Source organism: Atheta coriaria, unplaced genomic scaffold, assembly GCF_025399875.1.
Source record: "Atheta coriaria isolate IRGN ID8LTWV9N9 unplaced genomic scaffold, Caltech_Dcor_3.1 hic_scaffold_10_pilon, whole genome shotgun sequence".
NCBI lineage: Eukaryota > Metazoa > Arthropoda > Insecta > Coleoptera > Staphylinidae > Dalotia > Dalotia coriaria.
Genome location: NW_027045452.1, coordinates 6,539,245 through 6,562,165, shown reverse-complemented (window position 1 = coordinate 6,562,165; position 22,921 = coordinate 6,539,245). Strand labels below are relative to the sequence as shown.

Sequence of the window (22,921 nt, the reverse complement as noted above, 5' to 3'; positions counted from 1 at the left end):
GGATTATTTTCATATTAAAATATTTATTTGCGTATAAAAGTATTTACAAACAATAATATATAATCTAGTCAGAAGAGTAGTCTACGTAATAGTTTTATACACAATATTATTTATTCATACGACGCAATGACTAGAGAAATATATGCGCAACAAAATAATTCTTTCAAAATGATTTTTCTCTATCGAAAATCATTCCAAGCTACGTTCTTTAATGCTTAATTTCTAAAAAAATAACTCAACTATGTTATGGCATTTTACAATATTCAAGAATTTATAAAATGACAAATTTGCAAGCGGTGCTCGAATCACGCGAATCTTTCGAGATTTAATAACACCGCTTTGTTTATTGCACATTTTCGGCAACACGATAGATTTTCATATAAAATAAATGGCTAAAATATTTCTTAAAACTAGTGAAAATAAGCGACGATAAACGAAAGTTACGAAGCATCAAGATAGAAAAATAAATAGTTATTTGCATTGCGCAGAGCAATTAATAAATAAATATCGGGGGAGATAGGATTATCATTTTCTGTATGTGTAAGTGCGTATGTATAGTTAGGAAACGTCTTCGTTTTCCGCGGACGTTGTCGTTTCATTAGACTCATCCGGCACGATGATTGGTGCCGAATGCGTGGGGGATGCAGATTCAGTCGACGCATGCAGCGATGCTTCGTGTCGATGCGTCTCTTTACGCAGTTCCTCCGCGTCGTCCTGCACCGTTTCATTCTCCTGTGATGAGTTGTTTGTATCACCAGATTCTTTCGAATTTGATGTGGATGTATTGCCATCTTCGTCTGGAGAGTTTTCCTTATTGGGTTTGCGTTCTTTCTTCATCTTTTCTTCCATTTCTTGGAACTTCAACGCAAGATATCTAAAAATAATTTTAAAAATTATTAAAATGATATTAGGTTAATTTAGGAATAAATCTTTACCTATCAACAAGTGGTCCACTATAATCTTCGGGGAATTTCGGTGCCAAGGGTAAAATGTATTTGTAGAGTCTCTCATTCAACACGTAAAGTTGCGCGGTGTTGGAGCACTTCACATTGTACCACCAGTCGCAAGTCAATGCGACTTGGCTGAAAATCGTACCATTCGGACAGAGGAATGAGGCCTGCCCACCGTTCAGATCACAATAGTGCCAAACCTAAAAATTACCTTTTTATTATTCTTATTCTTAATATTAATTATTAATTTTATATTAACCTGGCAATGTGTATCTGGATCACCAAAGAATCCTTTATACCTCTGTGTCTTGCAATTGAAATCAGTCTGTGGAATACTAGACAATGCGGGGTAATCCACACCGGGTGTTCCTGGCGTGCCACCTTCGGGAGTATTCTCTGGGAATATCTGCGTCACGGTTCCCGGAACTTCTCCCAGACCAACCCCTGCTTCATTATTGCCTTCATAATCACCGGAATCATCCTGCACCACTATAGGTCTTTGAAATTTCGGCGTCTTTTTCAATCCGCTTAGGATTTTCACTAAAGTTCGGATACTGTTGTCAATATTATCAGGCGTTAATGTTTGTGGCAATGCGTTTGTATCTTGTAGTTTTTTCAGAATTAAACTCAAGGAATTAGAACCTTCTTGATACTCTGGTTCGTGATCATTGGAACTTGCGTGTTGATGAAGTGGTGCAGGATTAGTAGCGACAGTTGGTGTGAAGACCACTTTTGTGGGATAAGGAGTTGGCGTTGTTACATAAGTAGGTTCATTTACTACCGGGTGAGAATATTTCCCACTAGTTGGACGGTGGTGGTACACAGGTTCCGGAGATTTAGTTGTAATGGGTGCTTCCTCATCATTATCTTCACTATCCGCGTATTCAACTTGTACAGTCGGGCGATATTTAGGTTTCTGATATTTCACATCTTCTGTATCTACATAGTCTCCTTGTTCCTGGGAGTTGATTGTTGATGGTTGCGATGGTTTATACTCTTCCTGAGGCATAGGACGTTGATAACTAATAATATGCGGATGTGGCGTTGCTGGTATAGGTGGTTGAGGAATAGCATGCGTATTATGTGATAAATCTTGCGGGAGTACTGTTCTAATCGCCGTGGGACCAGACGGTGCTGATCCTGAAGGCCCACTCGCTTGGAAAGAATATTTATATGGTTTTCCATAGTTTGGTGAATACGCCAACAGCGTGGGTTTCACTTCATACTTTGGAATGATATCAATGTATTTGGGTGTGACGCTTTCGACCACAATCTTTCCGATTTCCTCATCGCGGTCGTCTTGCTGCTGATGCTGCGGTGGTTGGTGGTGATGTTGTTGGTATTTCGGCACAGTCGGATAATTAAACTTGATCGGTCTGAAGTTGATTGTTTCGGGTATTTGCAGCTCGTAGTCGTAGGGTTTCTGCTGCGGCGTGTTTGGCAATTGTGTGGGCGTCGGTTTCCTCTGTAGAATTAAGTATGGCTTGCCGGCGTTATTCGCCGACGTCGGTTTCTGTCGCACGAGGATGACTGGCTTGAGTACGTGCTTCTTAACTTCGACGGGCGCAAACTTGAATTCGTCCAAATTCTGCGGTTGGGGTTGCACACGGAGGCCATAATGTTTGACAGTCGGCTCGTTATAAGTTTTAACGGGCAGCGGGACATGATGGTGGTGTTGATGCAGGTTGTGCTGTTGGTGGATGTGTTCGGGCTCGTATTGCACGTCTTCATCGCTGGTGACCGCATTTCCTTCGTCATTATTGACGTCGTTGTTGTTGGTCTCTTTGTCGTGACTGGGCGACGGGATATCGATACTCGACGGCGTGTAGGTTTGTACGATTGTTTTCGACGGGGATTGTTTATGCGGCACGTGAACGTAATCACGAATCGGGATGTAGCTGACCTGTTGTACTTGCTGCTGTTGCTGCGGTGGTGGCGGCTTTCTATAATTTGCTTGGTGTGAATGTTGAGGTGGATTTTGATTGGAATGCAATGGATGCGCCACTTGCAACTGCAGCACCTGCTGCGGCGGATATTGACGCGTAAAAGTTTGCGCTAATTGGTACTGTTGCTGAAGTTTTAATTGCGATAACTTGTCGTATATCGCGCTATAATTCGGTTGTTTGTTTGACCCGCCACCAGCACCGCTCGTTCCGGTGCCTGTTGATGTAAAACTGGCTTTTGTCGGCGGTTGTAATTGAATCTGGACTTGTGCACGTACACTTTGTGGTTGTTCCACATTCGGCGGGTTTCGCATGGGTAGAAAGGGTCCAGGAAGCGCGTTGTTCAGCGAAAACGGGGTCAGTCGGATTTTATCCGCTGGCGTATTGAATTTTGTCGCTGGTTGATAGCTAATGCCGTTTGTGAGCTCGGTGAATTTGTTGTGATATTGTTGTAGAATCGTCGGTTGTTTAACAGCTCCGGTTGTCGCGTAATTCGTGGGCGTTATTGATGGTAATTGTTGACCATGTGGTCGATTAAAATCCTGCTCTAAGTAGAACGTCATATAGGGCAGTAGACGCTTTTGTCGCTCGGATGTTTCTAATTGTGAAGTGTTGCTATTTAAATCGGCTACAGTCAACGGGGAGGAAACAATAAAACCGTCTTCTGCGCGCATCTTATTACCCATTTGAATGGGTTGTGCTTCTTCCGGTTTGTCATGGTGTGTTGTCGTTATCGCCAATGTAACTGGCAATACTGAAACAAAACAAAAATAAAAATTAAGTTACAAAATCGTATTTTATTTCAATTCATTTGGAAATCGCTGGCTGTAATTACTTAAGGAGTTAATTAACACAAGACCTATTGGGAAAATGTCATTGCATTGAACCGCACATAACTAAATCGAGCGATCAAACGAGTTTCTCGAGCTTGGTGAACACTCTTTTTCGAAACGATCGAATTGTTTTCCTTTGCAATGTTTCAAACGCAGATAAACAACATTTCCTCCGGTGAACGGTTTTGTTGTGCATTTTTACAATCATTTCCCTTTGTGTGTTTTATTACATGTGTGCGCTGAATATGGGCTGCGGTTGCGGCAACTCGGCTCGTGCATGAACATTTAAATAAATGTTTGACGTCGAAAGCCGCGCGCGTTTGTAAATAAGAAAAATTGCCGGCTCGAGGAGAGGCTTGGTGTTTGTGTCTCTGCGGCGCGTGTGCGAGTTTTATTTTTGTTGTGCTCATTGACCACGCTCGCGCATTCCGCGGCAACAGTTTAATTTATCGCCTATTATGTGTCAATTTTAGACGTTTAGGTGTAATATTTGTTAGGGTTGATAATTTGCTATTGCGCTGTGCAATTCTTGCACAAACCTCGTTAAAATCCTCATTGTTATAATTAATTTAATTTAAATGTAGTAATGCGAAAGGTCGTGAATGTCGCAATGTATTTTTGTGTCGTTACTCAGCAAAATTGTTTTTTGACAGCGTTTAGCCACCGTTTATATTTACAATGTAATTTATTTTTGGAGTTTTTACTTGTTTGTCGATTTCTTCATCATCTGCAACCTCCGAAAGTTAATAATAGCTAATCAAATAATTCCGCGTAGAAATTTCGGGCGCTTAAAATTCTTGAGTAATTCCAAAGCGAACGAATTACTGCCTTGATTAAAGTGCTATTTTATGATAAACAGGAGAGTCGTTAGCTGTATCTGTAGCAACTCTAGTTTTGTAGTTTGCGGACGAGTCGCGCATTTCTTTCACATCACTTTCGAGCGCCATTCGATGCTCCTATTTTACGACATTTCGAACTTTTGCAATCCGACCGGTTCGCCGCCGCGCTCCTCGCATTTGCATTTCATTTTCTTATCGTAAACCAAGTTTACGAAATTTTATTTCGATTGGATTTTCGGCCAGTCATCGCAAACGCACACACGCGGCGACAATTTGTATAATTTCCGCATTACGCATTTTAGTACAGTCATTTGGTGCTAAAAAACGTGGTTGCTTGGAAAATAGTGCGGGATTGTTGAACATTGGTATTCATATAGATTTCGAGGTGCTCTTTACGAATTTCAACTTTGCCACCTCGTATCTTGTTCGCTCGAGCCACCATCTTGGAAAAATGGTGTCAAAAAACAGTTTTTTGACCATACCTCCTTTCCGACTCATTTTACGATAAACATATCTATATAATAAATTAAACTAGAGAAAATTTCCTATAATTTATGTAAGTACCTTTTTCATGTAAAATTAATAGTTTTAGCGTACGGGCGCCACAAAGTCTACTTCAACATTCGTTTTTGTCAAAAACTCATTTCCAGGTCATCATGACTCCTATTTTTGCTTGCTATGATTTGAGGGTGCTCCTGCACCCCCTCGCTTGTTTGAAACTTTTGCCGGCCGAGTTTACTTTTGTTTCATTATTTCTTCATTGAGTCATTATTTGATATTTATTGTTCTGAATAGTCGTGTTGTTTGCAGTTTTGATGCCATGGTTGATAACGTAAATTGTTTTCTTTTGTAAAACTCCATTGCAAGATAGTGAAGTGATTGAAGTGAAAGAAAAAGGATTGGAGACCTTTCGTAAGTCAAGCATTAAAATAAAGGATAATAAGAGTAAACTTTTAGAGGGATTGAGATCGGTAGTTGTTCACGAGATATGTCGGAAACGATATAATAATGAGAAACTAATCATTGAGTTTAAAAAAGGAAGTGTTGTCACGACTTTTCAACCACAACTGCGATCCACGTGCCCAACATTCTCATTTAAAGATAATTGTTTTTTGTACGCTGCTGAAATAACAGCAGAATTTATAGCGAAATAAAAACGGACGCATTTGAGTGATCGAAATATTGTGTATAGCGTACATAAATTATCGATGAAAAACACTATTTCAGAACGTCCTAGAGCACGTAATGATGATTGGGGTAGAGCGATTGTTGAATGCCTCGAGGGTGTTTATGATTTGGTCGCAGCCAATGCACAGTATCACAATTCGTTCATGTTATCGGCGAAGATGTAGATCTTCTTATTCTTTTAACGGCACTATCAATGTGTTCAAACATACAACATATTTGCTAAAACCAGAAAAAGGAAAAATTTTGCAACAAATCTATTCAACCAAAAGCATGATCGATCAAACAGCGGCAGATCACATATTATTCTTACACGCTTTTTGTGGCTGTGATACTACATCTGCACCCTTTCATCAAGGAAAATTAAAATGTATTAATGTACTCCGCAAAAATCCAGATTTACGAGTAAACGAAGTTATCAAGGTATTCAAAAACCCAAAGGCTGATACCGAGATCATTACTACAGCTGGCGAATTCTTCCTTCTTAAATTATACAGTTACAGTGATGTGAAAACTATGCAAAATATGTCTTCAAACATCTATAGATATGCCAGCTTCACAAAATCAGCATACAAAAATAAATTTAATATTGCATCGCTACCACCAATTGAAGCCGCAGTCCGACAACATTCGTTCAGAACTTATCACCAAGTTAAGTAGTACTATTGGAATGAACTAAATGCAGAACAATGGGGATGAAAAAGAAACAAGAATGGGCTAATTCCTGTCACCACACTTGAGCCCCCAGCCCCCGAAACATTGTTAAAACTAATATCTTGCAAATGCAAAAAGGGATGTCAGAAAGCCTGCGGCTTTAGAAAGACTGGAATGAAGTGCTCCGTTATCTGAACAAATTGCAGTGGTACCTGTGATAATTCGCAAGTTCCATCACAAGATAGCGATGAAGAGGAAGAAACGATTACCGTTTTTGAGCACACGTACGATGAACTCGAGAACCAAGATTGCATTGAAAACGATAATCCCATCACGGATAGTATGGAAGAAATTTTTTCCTGTGATATTTCGATCGGTCCTGAAGACAATTAACGCAAAACACTTGATCTATCGCGAAGAGCGTATCGGAAGACAATCCATTAAATTTTGGAATAGTGCGTGTGGATTAGGCCTACTGAGGAAACCACGATAAAAAAACAAACGCGCCACGTACTCTACCTCATGGTGGTGTGGAAATGAGTTTTTGGCAAACATTAATGTTGAAGTAGATTTTGCGGCGCCCGTACGCTAAAACTATTAATTTTACAAGAAAAAGGTACTTACATAAATTATAGGAAAATTTCTCTAGTTTAATTTATTATATAGATATATTTATCGTAAAATGAGTCGGACAGGAGATATGGTCAAAAAACTGTTTTTTGACACCATTTTTCCAAGATGGTGGCTCGAGCGAACAAGATACGAGGTGGCAAAGTTGAAATTCGTAAAGAGCACCTCGAAATCTATATGAATACCAATTTTCAACAATCCCGCACTATTTTCCAAGCAAAACTACCAAATGACTGGGCTATTTCTCTATTTCTCTATAAGAGTTGGCAAGTTGTATTTCCGTGATTGACCGAATGACGTATTGCGAGCCAACAACATTTATTGCATGCAGCATCGAGTCGAGCGTAGGTGAAGCTTGCAGTGCGCATGCGCGTACATAAGCGCAATTTATTAAAACGCTAAGTAAAAGTAGCATGCGATAGATAAGCCCAGTGGACATGACGCGCGATTAATTTCTTTCGGAGTTTCAAAGCTGCATCTCGATTTGAGATTATATTCAAACATTAGTGTCGGCGGTATAAGTTATTGAATCGCGATTGTTTCGATTCTACGCGCATAAATTGCGACTCGTGCCTGTGTAATTTATTACTCTTGGGTGTTTTTTCCTGATTTTATAAATTATTTTTATCGCGTGAAACAATAACACAACCTTTCTCTCAGCCATGCTGGTTATTATGTATAATTGTATAAGTTGCGGGCCAGTAAGACATATCTGCTTATTTATTGACGCCAAAAAAGCCTATACATTATGAGATTCTAGTTGAGATATCGTAAGAAATATTTGCTTAATAAGCCGAGGAATTGGAGTTATGCGCACTGTGCGGAAAACTTAAGGTATTAGAATGTTGCGCCGTATTTGGTGTTTTAACACTTTGTTTTAGCGCTGCCATGGCATGTGGTGACTTTATTTAAGTGGTGCCTTTTTCACTCCTTTTATGCCTTGTTAATTAAACACCGCGGGGAATTTAGAGTGTTTTCTTGCACTTTACATGAGATTTTTACGTTATGGTAATTTAAATTCTCATAATTAAGTTATCCGCGTGTCTTAACACCGTTAAAAAGTACTTAGTGACAAATTGCTTAATTTTACGCTGTTGTTCATGCACTAAATTGCCTTCTTTTTGCGCATTTACCGCTGTAATTTGCACTAAAATGCACACGGCCCGTAATTGGAGAATTTTCATAAATGCCACCGGCGATGTGCATAAGCCGACACGTGCAAACGCAAACAAAGTGTGTGCAATTACCAGCTGGAACTAGATTTGTTAGCGAATCCGATATATACCTATATATCTCTCAACTTGGCACCATATTTTAATGATTGATGTCGCGGCGCGGCTTAACAACGCATCGTTTGCCAAGCGCTTCACATGATCCTGTATCAATTTACGCATTGATTACATGCGCATATGGGGTTACGACATTGATGCATTTCATGCATTTACATCAAGTCGAGCGTTTAATTTTGGCAGGTGAAACAAACGAAAAGCGCGCTCGGTGTAATTTAAAGTGTGCATTCGTAAATATTTAGTGAATTGTGTGCATGTTTGACATTAACGTTTTGTTCCAAGCCGAGTTTGAAACAAATTGCGCTTAATAGACGCACGATCTGGTTGCATTCGGATAATTAAGTTTCCAACTTGATTTGCAACGTTCACTTTTCGTGATTTGCGTAAATCTCGGAATTCTGGAACTCTAGATTTTTGATTAAGATAAATTACTTGGATCTTATTTCCAAATCGGGAAAATTTTATTGTAATTTGATTAGGTTTGATAAACCGCAAGTATTGGGGTGTGTACATTGTTGTTGTTGAATCATAAAGGTGTGTTTTTCTCAGTTTTCACACGGCTGCTGAACAAAATTGACTCATTTTATTTGTTGCCTTCGCGCTGATTTACAGCTGAGTAGTTCACAACCAACCAGATCGAATCGCACATCCGTGAAACTAACTAACCACATGTATGCATAACCCACAACGAAAGTAATTGATACAGTTTTATCTGTTTGTTGTTGTTTTTCTTGCGTTTACATGATCAGCTAATTTATGACGATCGTAAATAACTGTAGAAAATATCTAATTAGAAATTTCGTCGGCAGACAATGGATAATTATTGTGAATTGACTTTTACTTCGATTTTGATTTTATATAACTCGCCGTTTAATAATAAATTTCGATGTGATCGAGCAAGAGTAGCGATCTTCGTGTACATAAAATAAATTCCGTTAGATCTTATCAAAATTATAGCGTTCCGTTTGGATGGCGAATTTATTTTGCGCTGTTTTTGCGCTAGGAAAGTTAAAAATAAAAAAACGTTGCTTTCGCTTTGATCACATTTAATCAATTCAATAAATTTTCGTTAAAAATACATTCAAATGTATGCTAAAGTCGATAATTTGTCGATATTTATTTAGATATTTATTTAGACATGTCAGAAGCGCTTAAACCTTCATTTACATGCCATATTATATCTATCTATTTATTTATCTAGTTATTTATGACGTGAATGCGTTTGGATCGACGAAATCAAGCCCAGTGAAAGCAAGCGGACATGAAATGCGTTATATTAACGATGCTCTTCCATCATGCGGTTGATTTTGCGGTGTTTTCGCTGTTGATTTACGCTGGGTTTGTGTTTTGGGTAGCGTACTTGAATGTAAAACGACCTGTTGCTCACACCTCACACCATCGAAATTGCATCGATATCGAAAATCATCAACATTAACGACATCGTTATTGCCTTACTCCACCTTTTTCTATCCTTATGGATTATTGAGTGTGGTTATGTTTTTTTACGCGAAGGGAAAAGGGAAAGTGGGTTCAGAGATCACGTCCACTCACGTTTCATTTTGCGAAATTTTGTTATTATGCAAATGCAAATTTGAGTTTTGGCTAGAATATTACTGCATCCCAGCGAGTAAATAATTAGCTTGTTAGTGATTTTATAAAGTAGATGTTAATTAGTGTTGCGATTGTCACCAGGTGTTGTTGTAATTTCGGGCTAATAGCGTGTGCCGCTCGTTATTTGCATAATTTCTTTAATGTGGCGGCTGCGACCGACCTCGTGACGCTTTTTTACGCTACGCCGGCCGAAGTGAAACGTTTGCTCACATTTTTGCGCTCATTTGCCTACTCGCATGTATTTCGTGTAACTGAATGCAATGCGCGATGCAATGTAATGCGGCGGTATTGTCTGGTTGCCATGGTGCAATCGTGCAATTCAAACTTTTGTCTGCGTCCGCGAGACGCTCCGGCGGCGGCGACGGATCTTGGCGCGCTGCTCCGAAAGCGCTCGCATTGCATCACTGACACTGTGTGACTGTGATGTGTTAAGGTCAGAAACAAAACCGCCGGGCCTGACAATAGGACCGCGAATGTCGAGACGCAGATTGAACTGAAGCGTGAACGCAAAGCGTTGCAATATTTTGTTGTTTTCTTTGTACGCACGTTTTGTTTGTCGCTTTGACAAGGTATTTCATTATATTTTTTGTGAAATAGGATGAAACTTGAATTATTGGTTGGCAAACTTTTAAAAAATATCCGTAATTTTAATTTTTTAGTATAATTTTTAAAATTAAAATTTAATTATGTTTATTGGGGAAATATGTTTGTGGAAAGCAATAATGGTCACGTATTATGTATCCATTCGGTTTGGAACGTGCCATTCGATTCCATACACATCCTTAATCCCGTCGGACACGTTTGGGTGGTAAAACCACAATCGGAAAATCGTCATTACGGCACGTATATTTACACTTCTCATATACATCAACTTCCATCATCCTGTGTATTACCTATCAATACACCTAATATATTATTGTCCATTAACATTAATCCAGCGACCGCCATAAATTCGCCTGTATTTATTTGCTCTGCACTGAAATTGCGCACTGTTGTTTAAGTTGTGCGACTAGTTACTATTCGTTTTCGATCGGCAATCTGCAATCCTTGTTGTGTATCGTCTGGCACGAAGTGCAACCGTCTGTTAATCCTGCGCACACGCCGCGTTTCATCGTGCAATTACTTTCGGTTATATTTATAAAAGTCGGCTTTTTATTTGATGGATTGATGGATTCCGGAGCAAAACGTGCGGAAAATTATTGACAGCAGGAGGTGGAAATGTATTTCAAGAGTTGCTAGTTTAGTTGCTATGCTGGAAAAGTCTTTCAACCGGTTTTCTCTTCGCAAACGAAGAAAACTCGTTGGGCAAGTGTGGTGGGCCGCTTGCGGAACGAAATGCAATGCAGCGATCTATACTCGGCGCTGTAAACTTCACTGTTGACATTGTAACGACGTTTTAATTAAAATTTCTGTTTCTCGCCAGCTCGGGGTTTACCACCGGCATGATTGATAGATATAAAGATTGGCCTTGAACTTGCAATGTCGTAATAAATCACTTTCAGTTAAGTATAAACTTTTAATTAATTATTAATTATTTTCTTTGTTTTTATTTTTATATTGCTTCAAAAGACTTAATTGAAAGTCTTTATTGTTTTCATATATCGATTGCCGGATTATACTCGAATTGCTTTCGTTTTAATTTTTTTATTTTATTTTGAAAAGCAATTAATCCACAAAGATGATGAATGAGACCATAGAACATACACAACAATACACGCGGCTAATGTTGTGTAACGACCTAATAATAAACGAATAGTAAACATTTATAAGGTGAGAATAATGAATGTAATGAATGCGGAGCACGTACGCACACACTGTGTTGAATAACTGCAATTGCGGGCAGAAGAACTGAAGCACTAGAAAATAATGCGGGATATGTGATAATTCGAATGGCATTTTCACACTCACACGTGTTTTATAAATAATAAAATATCGCACTAGATTTTATTCAGTATGACCCAGTTCATTTATGCTCGAAAATTAAATCTTTTGATTGAAATTTTAATTGAATTCATGCAATTCGGATTGCCACCTAGATAAGGCGTTTAATGACTTGAAACCGTGTCGCTACTATATTTAGATTGGTCGGTAATAAGGTAACTCGACTTAATATCAAATTTTATTAGTTATTAATTAATTATTCGAAATCTACTTTAGCTAGAGTATTGATTTCTTTTGAAATATATTTGCAATTAAATTTAATATATCCGTACTTAAAATTATATTGATTGGATAATTATATTCACAGTTATAAACAATTAAACTTATATTTTAAAAAATTAAGTAAAATTGCTTGTAACTTTTGATAAAAATGTCGTATTATTAATTTTTGGGGAAAATTTGACGTAGAATTTAATTAGGAATAAATAAAAATCGTGTTAAAGCATCTAAATTGACGTAAATTATATTTGTTTTGCATTTATGAAGTATTAATCTAGTGTTTTGAACATTTGGCCAGTTTATGGCTGTAGTTATTACTTATTACATCATATTACACACATACACCCACTTAACGATCATGGGCGATTTGTTTTGTGTGTAATTAAACCCATAGCGTGAAATTGTGTAAATCAGCGGGGTATTTACTCATTCAATTGTAAATATTGTTTTATACACATTTCAACACACACAAATCAATTGCTTTTAATTTAATATTGTGTGGCAAAGTGTTTATCTCCAACATTTTGTGTAATTTGTCGTTTAAACACAATTTATAATTAATTTACATTTTAATCATTCCGACTCGTCCGTTGTCATTATTTCAATTCCGCCGGTACGTAACTAAAACGCAATAAAAAGAAATTTAAATGTCGTTTAATTTTTTTCTGTTTGTCTTCTTAATCTTGAAGTTAAAGTAAAAGCGGTCTTAGTGAAAACGACCTGCATAATGTGATTTTAATAAACTTTCTGGGATGAATTAGCGTTTTTCCTGCCGGTGTGTTGAAATTTTCTCCGTCGAGTATTTGCTATTACATGTCATACTTTTTCCACTTTGCGTTTGAGCAGGTTTTATATTGAAAAGAAAGGCAAACACTTACAGGAACCCACTTTTGTTGCCGAGTTTAATGTAATATATATCCGATTTCGGAGTTGATTTTGTTGTTTGAAGTGTTCGCGACGCGTGTAGCTTCACGAAGTGAAGTCTGCTTTGTGTACTCACTCTGTGTGCAAGTACGTGTGGCATCCGATTTCTTACAAATTGCGATTTGCAATTTCTCGCGTGTGTGGCACTTTCACCGTTTTGCTTTTGATTTGACCGTTTTTGATGTGCTCCTCTTCCACACACGGCGCAACTAAATATTATCGCTTTGTCTTTTTGTGATATTTAATGGAATGAAAACATTTTCAAGCGTGTTTATGTTTTGCCCAAACGTATATCAAATGGTTATGGTGTTGTAAATCATTTGTACATTTATTACAAATGTGTTTTGGGCGATGTGATGTTATTGCTTATTACTGGTACCAGTATGTAATAACAGTCGTGTTGGTCGTTGCTTTGGTCGTAATTTTTGGTTTTAAATTTCATTCCGTTTGGTTATTTGGCTTCTGAAAGCATATTATTATCTCGTATGTTGTTTATTGACGCATGTAACATTTTAGTTCCTTATTAACGTATTACTTTGTGCACAACGGTAAAATATGACGGACACCGCTTTTAATCATACAATAAAAGTGAAACTGACCGGGACGATCACCGCAAAATGAAATATTTATTTTTATAGGCTGTTTTCTGTCGAAATTTAATCCTAGCAAAATTTTTTAATTGTTAAATTTGATTTTAATTGAAATAGACATATTTTGCATTGCATCATATTGCAAAATATAATTTTTCATTGAAATCTTTTTACTGTTATTGTTAATTAATGCATCATTAATCTTTCAATTAAAAATCCATCTGTGAATCTTTACATAACGCTGAAATATAGAGCAGAAAATCTAAGATTTGTGAAACACGTTGTTCTCCGCGTTCACAATTCGAAAGTAACTGTATCATCATTAATCTCGTCTTGCGTGATTAATATTCTTCATTTTAGATTTATTGCACTACTTGTTAATATACTCATTGAGTATTCATTGGTTATTGACGGTGTCTATCTATCACATTTGTAAACGCGGCTGTAATTTAAGTCCGCGATCTGTTTTTGGCTGTTTGTTAATTACGTACGATTGTTGGTTGAATGTTCAATGATTTCCATTGATTTCTGGACCAACAATGAATGTAGAACAATACAATAAATGCATTAATATGTATTAATTTTATAATTTGCGGTTCAATATTCATCAATGATTGTTTGTGGTTCGGATGGGTAATAATACGCGTGAGTGATTCATCACTGCGCTCTGATTAGTATGGTAAATAGTTTTTCAAATTTCGGCGGGTATGAATTTTGTATTTCCTAAATTCTATTCATCGTAATTTAGGAATTTATGTAGGAACTTGTTAATATTAACTTTCGGTTTGGTGTACGAGTAGAACTGATTGACTACTACGAGTTTGATTAGGTGTGAAGAGCTTGCGACGAACCGGCAAAAACGATTGAAATGCGTGTAAAAAGCGTATAAATTGGATGGTTAATGATGCGTTATATCATGAATGGATGTGCCTTGGTTGCAAATTATTTGCGACGTGTGGATAGGACGTTATAAATCATTTTATGCGATGACTAATAATAAGGTGAATTTGCAGTCTCTGTTTTGTTACATTCTACACATTTCATAACACTTCGGTTGGAAAATCACGTCGTAATCATGTAAAGGATGAAGTGTAAGAAAAAGAGTGGAAAATGTTACGTATTTTCTCATTTTCGATAGTTTTTTTGTCAATATTCCACAAAATGTCAACGATTTTAGGTTTATTCGGTTTAGAATTGCATTTTGCATTGTGTAATCTCAAAGTTTTTTGTGTTTTTTACGATGAACAAGGTAAAAATCATTAAACTACGTTCTATTTTACTACCAACTGACTAAAACCTCGTAAAATTCGTGTAATTTGGTTAATTTTTCATTTGTTTTGAGTTTTTCCTGCTGATTTTATTACAAAATTTGTTTCGGTTACATAAATAAAAATTTACAACTCAATTAGTTATAGGTACTTAAAAACAACTTTTCAATTTTCATTTTATAATTTGAAAGTTTATTTGGTTAATTTAATCTTGCCCATAATATATGATATTGACATAATTCGGTCCTTATATATGCCCAGTGTATAATCATACGGACGAGTACGGCGAAGAAATGTCTTCAATTAAGTCACTTTCACCGTGTATGTCGTTTGAGTCGTTTGATGTTCCACACACAGCTTAGATAGCGTTTTCAGTCATTGTAGATGCAACTAGGGCAATCGCTGAACATCTCTTTTAATGTGTATAAAGTCCGTCGCGTGTTTCTCAGGTACTTTATTTGCAATTAAGACGATTTCGGATTGACATTAACTTAATATATTTGCATTATTCACGAAATTACATAGGAATTATTTTAAAATTGAGATTTTACCGTGAAATGTAATTTATTTAATTATATAAATCTTATTTCTACTAATTCTAGACTAGACTTTTATTTTGGTGTAGTTAAGATAACGATATAAAATTTTCACTTTCCATTTCTTTCTCGTTGGCGATAATTTGCGTTAATTTGTTCATGCAAAACTAATTATAACATTGGTGATGGTAATTTTCCACCAATCTTAGCCAATGAAAAACAATATTTCTTTCGCTTTGTAATTAACAGCGCGGTTTGGATTATGCCATGTTATGTTTTTCCTACCATATTACGAGGAACGCAAAACGTGAACTTTCCTTTGAATAGATTTAATAGAAGGACTATGCGGAAGAAGATAATTGCGGTGGATGCGCCGCGATGAAGTTAATTATCATCTGTGTTACAAATGCGCGTACGCCGCTTACAATTTGCGACGTTCGTCATTCCCTGCCCCGCATTTAATACACCAGTTGATGATGATAGGTATTTTACTTGTATCTAACCGGATTGGAAACTTACAATCGTACAGTGAAAATTTATAGTGAAAAAAATGCGGTAATGTTGCGTTTGATGCGGGTTGCTGCTATTTTACAACCTGCGGGAAAACAAAAACACAATATTTTTAGTTTTACGTGTGAATAATATATATATTTCTTTTTGTTTCAGGTGAGTTTTTCATTATTTTTGAGGATTTTTAACGTTAAAGGTATGTTTATTACGTTTTTATAATTATTTTCGCGATTTTATCTAAAAAATTGGTGGAGGCGCCAAAACTGCTACTACTGTGGCTTATACATTTATTAATTTCAATATTACACGAACTTTAATTTAAATATTTGTTGTTTTCCACGAGTTGATTTCGCCGTTTGAAACAAACAACCCCCGTGGTGGTGGTGGCGGTGGTTATCCAGCTTGTTTCGCGAGCACAAATTAAATTACACAATACACAATTATACAGTTCAATGTAATCCGGCCAACGCAATTACACTAGTTTGGCCCAATTACTCTTAGAACTACCACGCGCGCTGCCTACAGTTTCGTTTATTTGACGTGCGCGAGCCGCGCGTCGCGTCTCTTTCAGGCCGGCTAACAATTTGCGAACGCTGTTCAAAATTACCTGAACTAATATAACGGTTTTGATATGTTTTACCTAAGTGTTACATTCGCTTTACACCGCGCTGCACACGTGTGCGGTGGTTTTATTTTTAAGTTTGGCTTTAATGCGGTACGGGCGAGTAATTAATTTTATTGCCGCTTGATTAAGTTTGCAAATTGCACAAAGTGAATTTTCCGCTGCACTTGATAGAAAAACATTTGTTTGATGTTTATTTTAAAATTTGACTGGCAAAAGACATTTGTAAGTGTAAAATATTTTATTACATTTTATTGTTTTGTATTTCAAAATATTAAAATGTCTATTATTTTAAATTAGTCGTGTATTTTGCAGAATTTACTGCACAATCTCTCCCTATGGAGCCAGTAGTTAATCGAAGTTACGAAAACGTCTCGCAGCAATTAAAAAGATGTAAACTTTTGATGTCAGTCGTTATTTTAGCGCACATTTCGCGTCGATGCGACGTTCACTTTAAGCAATGTTGATCATTTTATACTCACAGTGCTCACTTAGATGCCAACGAAAGCAAAATATTACTTCATTCTAAACTTACAATTTCAACAATTTTAATAACTTATTTACGTTTTTATGAAGGATGAAATTTATTTGAGGAAATTCTTGCCGTAATTAAGTTATGTAAAAATAGATAATAATACGAAATTAACAAAAACAAATTGCGCATATTTTTCGGAATGGTTACTTTAATTAGTTCATTATGTTGAATTTCTTTGCGCGGTGATAAATCTAACGAAAACAGTTCGAGGCATGAAATTAGCTGGGATGAGAAGCGTTGATTGCGTCGTTTAATGCGTCTGTGAACATAATAAATCTTTCTTTCCATTTCATTTGGTACTTACACTTTCGGCGCTTTCTGTAATTACTAATTTGTTAATTTAAAGAAAACGGAAATATCCTGGCATGTGGTTGCGTTTTAATGCGTGCGTTTCAAAATAACGAAAGTGGTTTTTTTACTTATTTGGTTTGGTCATAACACTACTTCCGAATGTTATCGCCAGATCCACATTTAGATGAGTATAAAATACAACATTATTAAATTTACGCAATTTTATTAAGTATTAACTATTTCAAGCGGATGTTTACATTTTTTATTATTATCTACGTTGATTATTCGTATTTATTAATTACAATCATTTTGTTAAATTGATCGGCAACAAGGTTAGGAAAGACGGAACGACGGAAATTGTTTAATTATAACTTTTGAGTTTACTTTTCGAATAAGTATAAGTATAGATAAATAAATTGAGATCGTGACGAACGGTACAACTTACAGATTACTGCTTCAATCATAGTGTGCGGACGATAATGTAAAATAAAATATGTAATAAAAGAAAATTGAAAGTGCAGATTTCTAGTTGTAATTGTAATAATGCTGACAAAGGCACAAAAAGAAAGGAAATATTAATTGTCACGACATTGTCGTATTATTGCGATGGCTAATTAATTTAATTTCGTTTTATTCTAACGCAAATTGACTCACGAAGCACCGAAAAACGGATATGTTTTTATTTTATTAGATATTTTTGGATACAAATTAATTATTGGTTTTAAATTAAAATTAGCACTAAATATTACTATCACACCTGTCAAATTAAAGGTCATTTATTGTATTTGCATAAATAAACGTTTAGGCGTAAAAAATCGCGCTGTTTTTCGTAGTTTCGGTGCGATATTTAAATTATTTGAATATGCAAATATAAACTTTCAGTTTTTGTTTTCGTTTTCGTTTTAATTAAGTCAGTGTGCGATTTTCTTAAGCGCGCAAATTTTATTTATTACGCTTTAAATCCGCGCGTTGCGAATTGAATATCGAATACTAATTAAATTGCCTATGGAATCGAGTCGAGTTGAGTGTTTCATCATTGGGCACAAACATGCAGTTCAATGAATCAATCAATGGCATATCGATTACAAGAATGTATATTAATATTTCTAATTGCCATCAGGTGCAAATGCAATTTGCCGGAGTACATGTTTCAATTAAAAGTAAAAGAAAGTATATTTCTACTGGCGATATAAGTAAAGTTCTTTCAAAACTAGATTCTTAATTAAATTCTACACGTAACAGCGGAAAGGTGTTAATTATTTGATTATTACACTTAAAGTTATTAACAATTAAAGTTTATAATTGTAAAATATCATATATTGACTTTAATTGAAGTTTAACTTTGAACTAAAAGTGATTATCAATAAAATATGAACATATTTAGTTTTAGGATAAATATTGAACAGATTTTAGAAGAAAATTTTATTATTCCTATTACTTTCATTGCAAAATGCGTTTAGTATTTCCGCATTGTTTTGAATTGAATTGACAATGAATCCACGTCCTTTTTTGCATTAATTTAACATTAGCACATCGTCGACGTGCATAAAATCCCAATCCAAGCAGGTTTCACTTACGATTTGTAACATCGTAACAAACTCATTCACTTTTAGTTTCTTTTAGTTTTCGTCCGATTGCGAATTGCAAAACTGTAAAAATGCAAAAACTGAAAATCGTACATCGATCCATTCACCGCATCTTATTATTCATGCACGAGTTACCCTCCACAATATAAAATTCAAACCAAAAACAAGCGCACGGTTAATTTAAATAAATTGAAACTGTAAATAATAAGTAACTTTATGTTCAATGTTGGTTTATAGTCTGAAATTTCTTCACTTGTAGAGGAAAATATTTTGTAATGTTCATTGCGCTAGTTTTCCACTCACACTCCAGCGTGATTTTTTGTTTATTGCTACGTGCACGATTGACGGCACTCGTCGATGCCTCTTACTTAGCTTGTTGCGCGTGATTCTCGCACATTTATCTTGATTTTTTTCTCCGCGCGTCTACTTCTGGATGCTTGCAAAATGTTTGCGCACAAATTCTCTCATCTGCTTCTCATCTCATCTTTGATCATAATTAGATGCATAGAAATGAATTTCGACAATCGCGACTAACTAGAGCCGCTTATAATTTACCGCCTATCACTTGTTTGCTAATAATTTGTCTCGAGGAGGAGTGTCGGTAGAATAATTAATTTAATGAGCGTACGCAACGTACGCCCTAATGTGGGAACGCAGCGAAATGCGTACGCGTATTGTGTATGTGAATAAACAATGTGAAGAACAAAAAATGCCGACGGCGAAAACGATGTGAATAGTCGCGCGATTTAAATGTTTTAATCGTTTTCGTTGGAAATGCATGTGCGGCACATGCGTAGTATGGTGGTGTAAAAAGTGTAAAAATTATTGTAAACATTGCCAACACAATGATGGCTGAACATGAACACTGCAGACAATATCATTCGGTTATTCTTTGCAATTTTTTATGTTTGTTTATCTCTCGCGAGTAATTTATGTGTGCATGTCATCTTCATTTTAACGATTACAATGAGTTACGCGCGTCACACGTGCAAATTTCACGGCGAAATTGTGGATAATTACCATTCGTTTTTATCATTTGAAAATTATTTACGTTTGTTTGGTGGAGTCTAATGGCTTCTCACATATTTTTGTTGGATATGCGTACAGAGTTCTTAATTAATTGGCCATCAAATACGTAAAATAATTAATTTAAATAATAAATGTTTAATTATATTTAGTTATTAAAGGACATAATAATCTCACACTTGACCATTATAATTATAATTAAATTTTTATTTATTTTTATGATGGATTTCCGGTGATTACTTTATTTATTTAAAAAAATATTTATTTTAGTTGAAGGTATTTATTCTCACTGTAATATAATTTTTACTTGTCTAAAATTATCTTCTACTTGCGGAAGTTTCAATTAATTTGATTCCTTTCGATATTTCTCCATCATGCAATTAGCATATTTTGATACTTTTTAACGCCCATATACGTATTGCAATCATTAGTATTAACATTTTAGTAGTTTACATAACAGTATTTATGCGGTTATTAATTATTTAAGCGCGACCAATATGAAGAAGTTGTGAATGCAAGCTGATTATTTATCGAAGATGCGAATTAATTAAACTTCTAATCATTAATATCAGCCGATTAATCCGAAAGTAATGTTTTTCGCTTTAAGCAACTAATAAACATTTAAAATAATTTATTTTTCACACAAATAAATTAATATTTTTCATTTTAATTAAGATTTAAATGAAACAATTCCATTTTTGTTATGATTTAGATACAGTTACGGCCTGTTATGTTATGTTATGTAACACTCTGATAATTTACAACGGTGCACATGTAACAAAATTCATAAATTCGTTTATTTATGATACTATTTTAAATAAGATGCATTTTTAATGGGCAAATTTGCCACATGTTGGCTGGTATGTAAATGAGCACGAAATAGCCTATCCATATTGGGTTTATATTCGACTGGTAGTAATACATATATGTAAGTATCTGGTTCACTAGTTTAGCAAACTGCAAATTTGATGTCGCTACATTTACACAATCATTTGCGGTGGTTGAATATTCATAGGAATCATATCAATAAATGGATATTGTTGCACGTGTAATTTACAATTGTATATCAATCAATATTCATGCGCGATCGTAACATTCATATGCAGCAAGTGCAAATCGGATATGCAGGTAAAGATATGCATGTGAATAAATCAAGTCTACAAGATGCGAGCGCTGAGAATGAGAATAGCGCAATGCTGCGGTGATTAAATACTAGGTCAGAGTGTCAACTATTGTAAATCACTTACTTTAGCACTTTGCAATGTAGATTTATTTTGATTAGGTTTTATTATGTTTGATCACGTTTGATACACTTGACTTGAAATAATTGATTATTACATTTTTATTCCGCTTCTTTTCGGAAATTGTTAAAAACGCGAAAGTTAGAATTGAACATTATTATTGTTAACTCAACATTAACAATCGTTGATTACGTTGATTACAAATTAATTTTTGCAACACAAATTGCATGCTCGGATTTTAACGAGACTTTAATATCAACTCAGTGCCGCCGTTTTCTTGTTTTATTGATCAATAAAAACAAGATAAAAATATTTATACAGGGCGGATCATTTGTTGGTATAAAATAATATTTGCCTAATAATGTCGTTTTTCGTCTGCTTGCGAGTCGAACATTACTGATCATTACTACACACTGCTTGAATCGGCGGAATGTGCGTTAAATCTCGAGCGACGGGCTGTTAAATCACTTGATTGCGATGCAATTGGGCAATGCGTACCAACGAGCAAATGCGTTCGCGGTGCAAATAGAGTACGACCATCGAAAGCATGTCGTACGTATTCCACGAAGAAGTTTTCGGTTAGTTTTTGTGACTTGTTTTACTTTTTCATGTAACGGTCGCCGAAAACGATGTTTTTGTATTCATTAGGTGTCTTTATAACAATTTAGAAAAGTTTAAAAAGTACAGTTAGTTTTTGTTTTGTTTCAAGCATGTTTAATTTTAGTTTTATGTTAAAAATTTAAAATTAAGTTGTTTTTTGGTTTTTATAACAAAACAATCCATGTGTATTTTTCGCAATTTGGTTGTTTTAATTACGTACTCACCAACATATATGACGAGTACGAAGACACATGCCGATGTTGATGATGATGATAATCTACCGGAACGCATCGTGATGCTGCTTGCAGGCTTATCAGTCAAAAATTCAACCGTGTTGCGCATACACCCAACGAGATCAAGACCGTGCGTGTGCGAAGATGTCCTCCACTTTGTGGTTGATATCAACACTTTTTTATTTTCACAAAAAACTTTCTTTCTCGCGGGATTTTAATATTTTTGCGTAGAAAATAGTTTTGTATCACTGGTAAATTTATTTATCATTGTAGAATTAATAATTTATTTTGATTTATTTTGTGTAATCGATCGCGTGCCGCACATTTTCGAACAATAATTGCGGCGCGATTGCGACTCGCGGTGCGCGGAATTGTTGTCTTCTCTTGCAAAAGCGGCGAAGAAGCCGAGTGTGCTCAGCGTAACACTGCTTAGCACGCTACGTTCGCGCGCACTGAACGTCCGGATGGTCGCGAGATTGAAAGTGCTTTTGCTCCCTGCCAACAAAACGCGCACCAACCACTTTGGCACTCGGAGCCATCCACTTCTTTGTCGAAACGTAACAACGAATTTCATATATACCTACCTGCCTACATTGTACAAAATGTGAAGCAAAAGTTTCTTTTCGCATTGCCTCGGCCTGTGAATGTTGCTGAAGCAATGTAGTCTTGTAAATTGTATTCGCAATGTCAATCGAGCGTTTTCCTTGGCAAGGCCGCAGGAGTTGCACGCGGCGAAAACGCAAGCAAAGCGTAAAGAACAAGGCGAGTTCCTTATAAAATGTGTGCCGACATGAAATACCATCGTTGAAATAATTGTTTCCTTTTCGTCTTTTATTTGCTTCGCTATATTTGCACAGAATTAAAA

The 22,921-nt window shown here is 35.9% G+C and overlaps 2 protein-coding genes across 3 annotated transcripts in view; one reads left to right on the top strand and one right to left on the bottom strand.

The window, feature by feature from the left end:
- qin (tudor domain-containing protein qin) overlaps positions 1-22,921 on the top strand; it is a 77,185-nt gene that overhangs the window by 17,298 nt on the left and 36,966 nt on the right. The window lies entirely within an intron of this gene.
- On the bottom strand, positions 10-22,497 carry LOC135800596 (uncharacterized). The gene is made up of 4 exons (XM_065313865.1): positions 22,048-22,497; positions 1,210-3,647; positions 936-1,150; positions 10-874 (listed from the first exon to the last, which is right to left on the bottom strand). Exons 1-4 carry the CDS (start codon positions 22,163-22,165, stop codon positions 559-561), a joined length of 3,087 nt encoding a protein of 1,028 aa, XP_065169937.1. The 5' UTR covers positions 22,166-22,497; the 3' UTR covers positions 10-558.